This window comes from Nannobrachium achirus (genome assembly GCF_963921795.1).
Source record: "Nannobrachium achirus genome assembly, chromosome: 8".
In the NCBI taxonomy this organism is placed as follows: domain Eukaryota; kingdom Metazoa; phylum Chordata; class Actinopteri; order Myctophiformes; family Myctophidae; genus Nannobrachium; species Nannobrachium achirus.
Window position 1 is genome coordinate 21,246,882 of NC_137817.1, and position 12,086 is coordinate 21,258,967.

The 12,086-nt window shown below is 41.0% G+C and overlaps 1 protein-coding gene across 1 annotated transcript; it reads right to left on the minus strand.

Moving 5' to 3' along the window:
• Positions 1 to 253: 253 nt before the first annotated feature.
• Positions 254 to 11,544, minus strand: LOC308289988 (transmembrane protein 120A-A-like; the record flags this gene model as incomplete). The annotated part of the gene is made up of 12 exons (XM_080731767.1): positions 254 to 370; positions 505 to 573; positions 2,361 to 2,425; positions 2,790 to 2,882; positions 3,005 to 3,066; positions 5,373 to 5,438; positions 5,807 to 5,896; positions 6,196 to 6,291; positions 6,565 to 6,624; positions 6,728 to 6,844; positions 6,946 to 7,064; positions 11,476 to 11,544. The coding sequence occupies 12 exons, from the start codon at positions 11,542 to 11,544 to the stop codon at positions 254 to 256; spliced, it is 1,023 nt and encodes a 340-aa protein (XP_080587893.1).
• Positions 11,545 to 12,086: the final 542 nt, after the last annotated feature.

Below are 12,086 nucleotides of genomic sequence, written 5' to 3' on the forward strand. Positions count from 1 at the left end.
TCAAACAAAGTATGATTTGAAGCAAATGATATCCCACGATGCACGTCCTTATTGGTTTATGTTCTAATAACAGACAAATGTTTAAACATGCCCAGCAAAGATATTTATGGAAGAGAAAACACTGACAGGTTCAATTTAAAATAACAGACAAGCGATAGTTCCACTGGTCAACTACCAGTATGAGAAAATGATAAGCCATGACCTGGGACAAAGTCATGTGAAAGACCTTTTGCTTTGGACGTCTAGTTCCTCATTACAGACTCTTAGGTTTTTCCTGACTCTTGTTCTTAAGCTTGTGACGAACGACAGCAACAGTGGTGAAGAAGTTCCCCATGAACAGTATAAGAAAGCAGAGAGCAGACATCCAAACCTGCAAAAAGTGAAGGAAAAAAGAAAGCGATTAAAGGTTACAGTGGATTTTCATCCATTATATTGTCACTGCAATATTCCAGCACTGGTGGTGGTGAATGGATAGAGGAAATAAACAGTGAAAGACACACAGACCTGCCACTCTGGACTTTCTGGCAGTTGGGCCATCCTGTAGAGAGAAAGGCCATTGGAAAGTTGCCAGAACTGCAAGAAAAACAATATATAAATCATTATTTTAGTTTTTACAGTTCCCTTTTCCATCAACACTAATCAAGCTGAAAATGAAATACATAAGTCCATCAATGGATGAATCCGTTATCCAGTAACTACTGGATTGGACACTTGTCTTTGGAATTATTGCTGTCAAAGCAGTACACATCACACATGTAGATTTCAGAACAGCTGGATTTAGTTTCTTGCTCTACTGAGTGAAAATGTCACAAGGCTGCACAGTACATGACTATAGCCAAACTTTGGATATATATTTTTTTTTTAAAAGAAAGAAAAAGAAACACATTACATACATCTAACATATAATTTAGCGAATGTCTGTCTGTCTGAGTGAGTGAGTGAGTGTCTGTCTGAGTGAGTGTCTGTCACAGCGTTTCTCCTCAGTGGCTGGAGCAATTGATCTGAAATCGCATCACCAATAGCATATGAACACACCTGACATAACTGTGAAGCCCGTTTGTCACTTTCACAAATCGTTTAATTGATATTAATTTATTAGTGAATTAATTTTTCCCATTGACTTATAATGGGAATCGCAAAAACTCACATTCAATATTTTTTTTCTCGCAAACCATAGGGGCTACAGTTACAAAACTCTGAGAGGAGATTTATAATGATATCAAGGATTAAATAAAAAATAACTTTGTCAGTTGGCCTCATGGTGGCGCTATAACAGTCCACTTTACGTTTCGGCCTGTAACTCTTGAACCGTAGGTCGGAAAATTAAAATTCTTTTTTCCCTGGATTCCTTGGGTCAATACGCATCTCCCCATATAGGCCCCGCCCATTTGCGTCAGGATCGATTTTCCGCCATTTTGCATTTTCTCCAAAACACACTTTTTGCTCCTTTTCCTACATATTTTCTTCAAATGTCACGAAAATGGGTACACATGATCTCTGAACCCATGCAATGAACATAGTCAAGGGATATTTTGATAGTCCATACCGTTCGTTCGTAACGGGCTTCCAAAGTTAGCGGGAGGGGCCCGTTTTGCAAACAATAGCCATAAATCACAAACAAAACGTCGAGTCAACACTGAATTTCTGCCACAGGTTGCGGGTGGCTTACTCAACGAATCCCCAGAAGCATTTCCAATTCCATCCGTAGAGGGCGTCACAAACGCGCAAAACGTAACCGTTTCGTTCCAAAACGCGTTTTTCAGGCGGACCGACCCTCTCAAAAAGAAACACAGACTACTCTGCGGATGGTCTCACGGTCCAAACCGCTGCACACACACACACACACACACACACACACACACACACACACATAGCCATTAAACGAAACGGGTATTTCTTACATTGATGCTCCTACATATTATCATGCAAGTACCAGTTAAAGTTACTTTCCATCCCTCATATACCGTGTGCACAGTGCACATCCCATAACCCACACACTGCACATCATTTCGGAGCTCATATCTTTGAACGGGTAAGGACTAGTTATATTAACTCTTTAAGCTGTTTAATTGTATTCAAATGTGCTTCTATACGTCTTAATTCTCTTAATGTTTAGTGTAAAGCACTTGAATTGCCTTGTGCCAATACAACTTGTCTTGCCTATCAGGACATTAGAATGCTCTGGGTCCTACATTCTATGCATGACTATGCATTATTATTCCTTGTAACTGACAGCAGTTTCTAGGGAAGCAGCCTTACAAAATGTGATTCAGCAGATTTGAAGACAATACATGACTTGAAAAAAATATTTTGTAGTGACTGCAGCTGAGACTCATGGAAGCACCACATCACATACTCACATGACCAAAAAACAGGAAGGGTAAAAGGAAAGTCAGCCCTCGCCACATCCAGGACTGAAATCCCTCTGAAAAACAAAAAGTTCAGGCCTAAAAAGCTGAATGTTCATTCCAGAATGGAAATGGTAAGGTTAAAGATGTTATCCATGTTGTTTGACCAGGGTCCCCCAGGGCTCTACTAGATCTGCTAGCATTATTTACACCAAATCCCTCGAAAACAGATTTACAAGCTTTATACCTAGTAGTTAGCCTGTAGATCCATTTACTCCAAATGGTTACCCCAGAATAGGGACACAAGGTTACGTTAATACGTTTAAAGAACAGAAAGAGAATAGAACTAAATATTGATCAATTTACATGACCAAAAGAAAAACAAATGTGTCCATCTATTTAGGGTCCTGGGTTTGACAGTGTACAGTTACAGCATCTCACCCACTGTCAGGTCCATGTTGTGTCTCTCTCCAAGGGCTCGTAGTCTGTAAAGGCAGCCGCTCTGATAATAACACTGCAGACACTGGACAAAACCTGTGTTTCAAAATAGATACACATATGAAGACCCTACTAAATAAGAAAATGCATGAAGAATGATCTTGTATTACTTGATTTTGAGGATATGCACATTAAAGTATTATTCCAATTGACTTTACTTTGGTACAAAGAGTAGGCAAGGAACTGGTTCCTGAAAGTCTTGTACGAGTTCCCATCAGGCCTATGGGAAATAAAAATTGCATTTGAATCCAGTAGCAAGCATACATTTCAAACACAGAGTGTCATTGTTTTGTAATAAGAACACACTTGATACAGAACATAGACTCTAGGGCACAAGGGCAGGGTCTTCAACATAGCTGAGAGAGAGATGTATAAAGTAATTTTCTTTTGGAAAACCTTCCATACAACTTATAGTTAGCTTTCAAAGCCAGCTCCTCATATTTAAGCGACCGTCTCATTTCATGTCAGTTGATGGATTTGACAAGTTTCTTTTAAGTGACTATGAAACAGTGTGTTTTAATATGTTGTGATAATGGCTTCATAGATTCAGTGCCGGATTTATATGACATGAGGCCCCTGGGCAAGGGGAAATAAAGAGGCCCTTGTGCGCGCGCGAAGTACCGCACACGCGAAGTACCGCACACGCGAAGTACCGGATACATAGAGTGGGCGGGCTTTAGACTGCACTAAGCTTTCAGAGCAACTACATGCAGTGCGGCGAGCAGAGCAGAAGCTCTCAATGTTATTACCATAATAAAACAAAATGCACAGTAACTAAACACAAATATCACTTTATTTGGATAGCAATACTTTAAAATGTCATCATTAACTCATTCAGGGTCTTTTCAAAATGGCTTCCAAGTTCCACACCGCCTCCCTCTCCATAGACTTCCATGTAATTAATAGTGCATGGATCATGCACCCCCATGCCTAGATCATGCACCACATGTGTGCACACTGTTCACAGCTTTCAAACAAAAAAATCCGAATGGAAATCCGTTCAGGCATTCATGAGCTAGCAGCCATTATGTTTTCTTGAAATGTAAACAAACGTGGCTGCCATGTTTGAAAGATAGGGTTGGTATGGGGGTTAAACATGGAATTTCGCGATCATGCCTACTAAATTTTTTGGGGTCCAAAAAATATTTTTGAAAAAAAAAAAAAAAAAAAAAATTTTTTTTTTTTTTTGGAGGCCCCCCACCCCCCTGAGGCCCCTGGGCACGTGCCCACCCTTGCCCAATGGTAAATCCGGCCCTGCATAGATTTGTTTGACAGCACTATCAGTGTTGTGCAAGTGTGGTTGCCATGACGCAAATTTTGCAAATGAATTTCGTCTTACCATTTGAATTGGTGAATGGGGAAAAATATCTAATAAATGAATGGCCATATATGGAGATCAGTCAGTCCTTGTCCCTTTTATACCCATATATGGAGATCCATGATGTCATCAATATTAAGCCCATAATTTGGAAAGACCATATATGGACATACTGTGTTCAGTCTCATGTGGTTTGTGATGTTAGCCATCTCCATATTTGGGAAATGTTACATTTTTAATTTAAGTCAATGGAGAAACTTAATTCACAAATACATTTGTATAAAAGAAACTATAACGAACGTATCTCTTAGCAAAATAGCAAGGATGCGTGTCCCGATGCAGCTTGACATGGCCCAAGTGTGTGCTAGCCTGACACTTCAGTCCGCACATCACCCCCCCCTGCTGGTGGGTGGTTTGTAGTGTGGACTGAAGCTGCACGTATTTTAATCTATTTCGAAGGCGCCTTTAGAGCGGGCGCTTTGAATGGGCCAATCAGGGTTGTATGCTTGGGGCACGTGGTGATTTCTCCCTCCTGCGCTCCGGTCCCAGCCCCCTCCAAACAGAGCTCTTCAGCTCACGTGAGACTCGCTCGTGGACTCTGATTGGTGTCCTCTGCCCACGTGAGAGTCTAGTGGACTCTGATTGGTCCGTGAAAACTGTCATGGCGGAGTCAGACTTGACTCGTATTATTTTAATAAACTATGAAATAGTGCCGTTTCTTCACGTTTTAATACCATTTTGCACTAACGTAAACATGCAGACATATAATATGTTATGAGAAATAACGTATTTTTGCAATGTCACGCCACGTCGCCGTCGCGTGTGTGTGTGTGTGTGTGCAGTGTGTGTGTGTGTGTGTGTGACGTCAATAGGCTTTAGCCCCCCCCCGCCGAAATAGATTGTCTGCCCGGAATTTCAGACTCTCTCCCCCCACGTAGTGTGGTGTGAGATGTCTGGCGCAGTCAGGCAAAGTGTGTGCCACCAAACTGTGGGAGGAGTAGCGCGGCAAAAAAAGTTTACTTACAGTATATCCCACGTTGTAAGAGACGATGGAAGATGGAATAAAGTCATGCAAAGTACTCTAGTCTGGTTGCTCTGCATGCAGGGGCAACCACACATTGTAAATGGCAGTACTCAACAACTGAAATTACATGTGAATCTCACATGTAATTTCACATTAAGAGAAGGTTAAGTGCTTATAATCTTACCATGTTAGCATTACTCCAGACAAAAACGCTGAAATGTAGTGATGGAGGACCCACCAGCCTTTGATTCTAAAAGACAAAACATGTGTCATTAATTATTCTCTTACATTTTATGCATTACACATATGAATGTAAGATAAAGGCAATTATGAATAAATAATTGCTTAAAGCAAGCATACGTATGTTATCTTCATTATTTATCTATCAGTCAAGTTCTCCTCAACAGTACAAAGGCAGGGCCCTTAGCCAATGAGGTGCAGCTAAAGGGTAGATCTTTGTGCCCATACATGGTGTTACATGCGAGCCCACACTGTTTCGTAGAGTTATCATTAGTTATCATTAACATGTAAAGTCATTCGACGTACCATGTCTAACTGAAAAACGTGTTAAGTTGTGTGATTTATTTGTAGTTGAATTTGAATAGTGGTTGAGCTGACCTGGATCCATTGTTGATGAGGATGCTTTCTCTGATAGTTAATGTGCAATAGTACCAGACAAGGAGAAAGTTTAGGATCGAATCAACAGACCTATCATCAGGAGAGACAAATTATGAACATATACATGCTGTACAATAAACAAACTCACACTGACTGAGAGACCAGTCCATACCCTCTCCGAAACCAAACTTTTCGTCTGAGAGTTCCGACTTTCCGACGCGCAGCTTTCCGAACTCTAATTCGGGGTAATGTTTTTCAGAAGTTCCGAGTGTCATTTTGTAGCTGAACCGGACCTTTCCGACAAAATGTTCGGTTTTGGAGAGGGTATGGACAGGCCTTAAGGATGGAGGAGCTGTTAGTCATTACAAGCAGAATTGCACTATTCTTACCTGTAGCTCACAAAGAAATAGCATATGAATGAGACGAGTAGCAGTAGAATAGTGAGGCACAGCTTGAATTTCTCATATTCATCTTTGTAGGCAAATCTGAGGGCATACAATTTTCTATTAAGCAAAGTAATTCTGAAAGCCATTTCTTGAGATGCTCATTTATAGCATACCATAGAATGCTAAATATTTTTAATTATTCCATAAGAACCTATGACAGTAATCATTGTTCTAACTAGAACTGCACTCTGTCGAGGTGCCAACTTGCTCCTTTTGCACAAGTAGCCCATACATGGCTATGGGCATAACGGACGTCTAATAAAGCAAAAGCAAAAACAATTACGTCAAAGATTTTACCATTATGCCACTTACTTTGATGACTTGCTGAGAAGAGTTACATTTACATTTCCAAGGACCAGATTAAGATACAGTCTGTAATTTAAGATATTAGAGTTAAGAAAAAGGCCACATCATACTCAGAAATAGAACATTTTGCTAGTTTATGACAAAGCCAACAACTTCTCAGGATCAGCACCCATTTTTCTTGGGAAGGAAAGCCTCCATTTCAAAGAAAACATTTGGTCGTGTCTTTAGGTTCTTCTTTATTTCATCTACGGTTTTGGATTCTTCTTCAGCAAGCCCTTTGCTGCATCTGTGTTTTTAATAAAAGAGCACACAAAGCATATCCATAACAGAAAGGCTGATGTGATATGGTGTGTGGCACTGTGTGCGTGCATGCGTTTTGAGACCTACTTCTTCAACAACTGTGATAGATCCTTCAGTCTTCTGCGTTGACTGGCAATAGATGAAGAGCAACTGTTCTGCAGCTTGGAGATTTCATCCAATTTCTGCAAATACACCCTGTGGGTCTCCTGGATAACACAAATGTAAGAGATTACCTTACAGAGCATAGTTTATATTATGTATATTAAAGGAGTAGTTCACCCCCAAAATGACCTTTTCTATTGATTAGTCACACCATGGAGAGTAGAGTTCAATAATATTTTTTGGTTTTTGTCACATTCCTAAGACACAAATTTGATTAGAGTAAATTTACCCCCATTAATTCCGGATGGGGACCCGTTTCAAAACGGGTCCCCATCCGGAACGAATGGGGGTAAATTTATTGTCATCACATTTTTGTCTTAGGAATGCGACAAAAAACAAAAAATATTATTGAACTCTAGTCTCCATGACGTGACTAATCAATAGAAAAAAATACATTTTGGGGGTGAACTACTCCTTTAATATGTTTGATGTAACACATAGCAACAGGCGTCATTTTCTTTTCAAACCAGGAGTACAATTATTTAAAAAAAATTGTGTCCAGTTCTGGAGTAGGCCTATTATGTAGTCATCAACAAGATTGCTTTATTATTTGCTCAACTTGCGTAACTAAATATACTGCAACCTGAGTTGGGCTTAAACAGTGATGAACATTAGGTGGTTTAATTCAGTCATCTCAAAATTGATGCATTCATTATCTTTTCATACTAGCATGAAACAAACTTCTATTTTCGTAATTACATTGTAGATGGGTTATTTTTTGTGAATGTTTCCCCCAGAATGGGGATGCTGGGGTTCACATTCATTAAGCTGAGACACTTGTATCCGTTCACCCGATCTACTATGAATCCCTGCATTCCATGGAGAGAAACTGCTAAAAAAAAATCACACCCGTGTGAACTGAGCGGTGGTTGTGTGTGTGTGTGTGTGTGTGTGTGTGTGCGTGTGTGTGTGTGCGTGTGTGTGTGTGAGAGAGAGAGAGAGAGAGAGAGAGAGAGAGAGAGAGAGAGAATATTGCAGTTGATGCTCAGACTAGACTCAAGAGCACCCTCTCTGGTCACTGAGTGGTAGTTCAGGCTACATACACACATACATACACGGATACACGGATACATACACGGATACACACACGGCCATGCTATGGAGCGGTCTACCACCGCTCAAAAAACTCATTCCCTGGAGTGGAACTGTGCAGTTTTTGCAGCTCCGCTCACCCAGACTACAGAAATTACTCTATTTTGCCCAGGGAATGGCAACGCTTTTCTATTGGCTGTCCTCAGGGGCACCCCACCCACCTCGTTCAGACCCAGATTGTAGCGCTCACCCAGACTACAGGAATTACTCTATTTGGCCCAGGGATTGGCAACGCTTTTCTATTGGCTGTCCTCAGGGGCACCCCGCACACCTCGTTCAGACCCAGATTGCAGTCCCATTATGAAGCATTCTATGATCACACATACTGTATGCAATGAATAATGCTTGCACTATAATTACTATAACTCGAGACCCCCCGAAATAATCATGCAATTTAAGAATTAAGGCATTACATTGAGTTTCACTCAGTGGAACCGAGTTAAACTATAGCTACATGTTGTGAAAACAGCAGATCTACAAGCTTACAATGGCATTGGTGCCATTTTTGAGACACCATTTTATTATTCTGCTCCAGGGTTCTGGCTACTCCCCCTAAATCACATGTGCCGAGTCAGAATATGCAGGTTTTATTTCGATGCACCAACAGGATGTGCCTCAAACCGGCCACTTCCTGGTGTGTTTTGGGTGTTACGGGTTGGTAGGTGCTCCGATATATTTTTTTCTCAAGTCTGCACGTAATTTCAAGCCTCAGGTCGACATTCAGTAACCCTAATATCCTATTGTGATTTTATAGTAAGTCTCTACAACACTTCTAACCCCTAAAGGTCACATAAAATACTCAAGACAGGCTTTAGTTTGGGCCTTGAGTCCTTAAAATCAATAAAGAATTCTAAAAAAGTCCTTTTGTTTCAGGCAGGAACATTTTTTCATATTTGAAGGATGCTGAATCCGATGAAATGGGTCTCGTGTCTCTCCGACAATTCAAGCCTCGACGATCGCGAAAAATACATGAAATTTGGACGGTGTCAATTCAATTGAATATTTTTTCAGATAAAAGACACTTATTCTGACTTGCTTTTTGACGATGAGTCTGATGAAGTTGGTCCCGTCGCGTAAAAATGCTTTGGTCGATTTCTAACCCTTCTAGAAGGAATAGTTCGGGTTCTAGGGGGCGTACAGACAAACGGAAAGAAGATTCTTGATCTGCTCGCGGAGACGAACGCGTCGATGTGCGTTTCATTTCTGAGCGACCCCTAGAGGGCTAACCCTAATTCTAACTTTAGGGACTGTTTAATCCGCACAGGAGTGTTGTACAGAGGAGTTACACACACCCACATGTTCGTCTCGGCGAGCTGAACACACTGGTATAAGGTTCATCCCACACGAACGCTCCTGTGAGGAGATACCTTTCTCCAGCCTGCCATTCAAAGTACTCTTACGGTTATAGACTCTATGACCCTTGGTCAAATTGGAGATCCTGGGGAAGAAAGGTCGTAGGAGGACAAACAAGACATCCACGCGTTCGTCTTGGAGAGCTCTACAACATATCTCGGAACCAAGGTCTGATGTTGCATCGTATTTGACTTATAACGCGAAATAGCTAACCCTAGGGTTAGCTATTTTGTGTTATAAGTCGAAAACCATCATGTGTCAAGGGCCAATCTTTTAGTATGTTGTATAGCTCACCGAGACGAACAAAGGTTAAACTAGGGTTAGCCTCCCTTGAATTACTAATAAATCAGGATAGGATATTAGGATTACTGAATGTCAACCTGAGGCTTAAAATTACATGCAGACTTGAGAAAAAAATATATCGGAGCACCTACCAACTCGTAACACCCAAAACACACCAGGAAGTGGCCGGTTTGAGGCACTTCCTGTTGGTGCATCGAAATAAAACCTGCATATTCGGACTCGGCACATGTGATTTAGGGGGAGTAGCCAGAACCCTGGAGCAGAATAATAAAATGGCGTCTCAAAAATGGTACCAATGCCATTGTAAGCTTGTAGATCTGCTGTTTTCACAACATGTAGCCTATAGTTTAACTCGGTTCCACTGAGTGAAACTAAATGTAATGCCTTAATTCTTAAATTCCATGATTATTTCGGGGGGTCTCCAGTTATAGTAATTATATTGCAAGCATTATTCATTGCATATACAGTAGGCCTATGTGTGATCATAGAATGCTTCATAATGGGACTGCAATTTGGGTCTGAACGAGGTGGGCGGGGTGCCCCTGAGGACAGCCAATAGAAAAGCGTTGCCAATCCCTGGGCCAAATAGAGTAATTCCTGTAGTCTGGGTGAGCGCTGCAATCTGGGTCTGAACGAGGTGGGCGGGGTGCCCCTGAGGACAGCCAATAGAAAAGCGTTGCCATTCCCTGGGCCAAATAGAGTAATTTCTGTAGTCTGGGTGAGCGGAGCTGCAAAAACTGCACAGTTCCACTCCAGGGAATGAGGGTTTTTTTGAGCAGTTTTTCCCCATGGAATGCAGGGATTCATAGTAGATCGGGTGATCCGTTTTACTCTGTATGATACACCATAGTCCTAGTCCAGGGGTCTTCAACAGGGGTTCCTGGGACCCCTAGGGGGTCCTCCGAGTTACTACAGGGGGTCCTCCAAATCTTTGAGTGATAGAAGGCTTTTTTATATTAACCACTTGAACCCTAGTGTCCATATTCTGAGAACTTTAGCCAAAAATAGCAGATCTGCAAGCACACAACAACCTTGCGCTGCGAGGCGTTGTGAGCTTGTAGATTGTGAGCTTGTAGATCGTCTATTTTCAGTAAAGAGCTTTGGTGTAGAGGGGAAAAGGAGCAGACTAAGTACAGAGTGAAAGGTCAAGTTTATTAGGTAATGACGGCTCAAGTGGTTAAATATCTGAAAACACAAATTGACATGAATCCAAAATACACTGATGATTATGCTGTGACTGTCAAATAATGAAACTATATGGAATCTACAAAAAGGTTGTGGGGTCCCTCCTTCATCTCTCTCTCAACTAAGGGGTCCTTGGCCTGAAAACGTTGAAGACCCCTGTCCTAGTCTGAACCCAGCATTTGCTGAGTGATGGCTAGCACAATGGACTGTCCAAGTCACTTGGTTGTGTCTATAAAAGTATATAAAAACAATGCTGTTGTCCAACTCTTAGGACCCATATGATTGTGGTTCCATTAAATTCCATATCAACTGGAATCCTTCCCTAACTCGTAACTCATAATTTTTTGGACCTATGTTTTTGTTTAACACAATCCTAAATGGTTTGTTTCGGTTAAAAGTAAAATACCTATATAGTAGGCCTATAGGCCTACTTTAACTGCTGTGAATTTTCTGAACCACTAACATTTGAGCAATATCATACAGATAACAGCAAAACACTGCCTGAAATCAAACTATTCTTACCTGAAGGTTTTGATACTCTTCTTCAAGATTGTTCCACTCCTCCATGATGCCTGTTAAGCCTCCTGCCATGTTACCAATTCTTCAATTGGCAAAGCTATTTCTTGTTTTCAGTGTCAGCTCCTAATCATTTGCCAACTTCTTTGGTAATGCTAGTGCAGTTCTTAAACGTTTAAATCCACCAAGACATAGAGACAATCAGTGCTGTGGTGAAATATCTGTTATCAGGGTGGTTGCATTTTCACCAATGGTTTATGGCTGAGTGACCTTTGAGCTGTACAAATGTGTCTTATTTAGACTTGGACATTGTTCTAGCCTATAACTTAATTCATCTAATGTTCTACCTCATAAGACTATAGGCTACAGTAAAAGCGTATCATAATCTTAATGCTACAAAGACGTTGGATTAATCATAAAAATGTAACATCAGTTACATCACCCTAGCCTAGCCAGCATCCATATGCACACAGGACACAGCTGAAGCCAAGAGAACACTAATTGTGGGTGTGTTTCACTTGGCAGTGGTGTAAAGTTACTAAGTAAATTTACTTAAGTGGTATACTTTACTTGAATAATTCCAATTTCCAATAGGCCTACTTTTACTTACTACATCA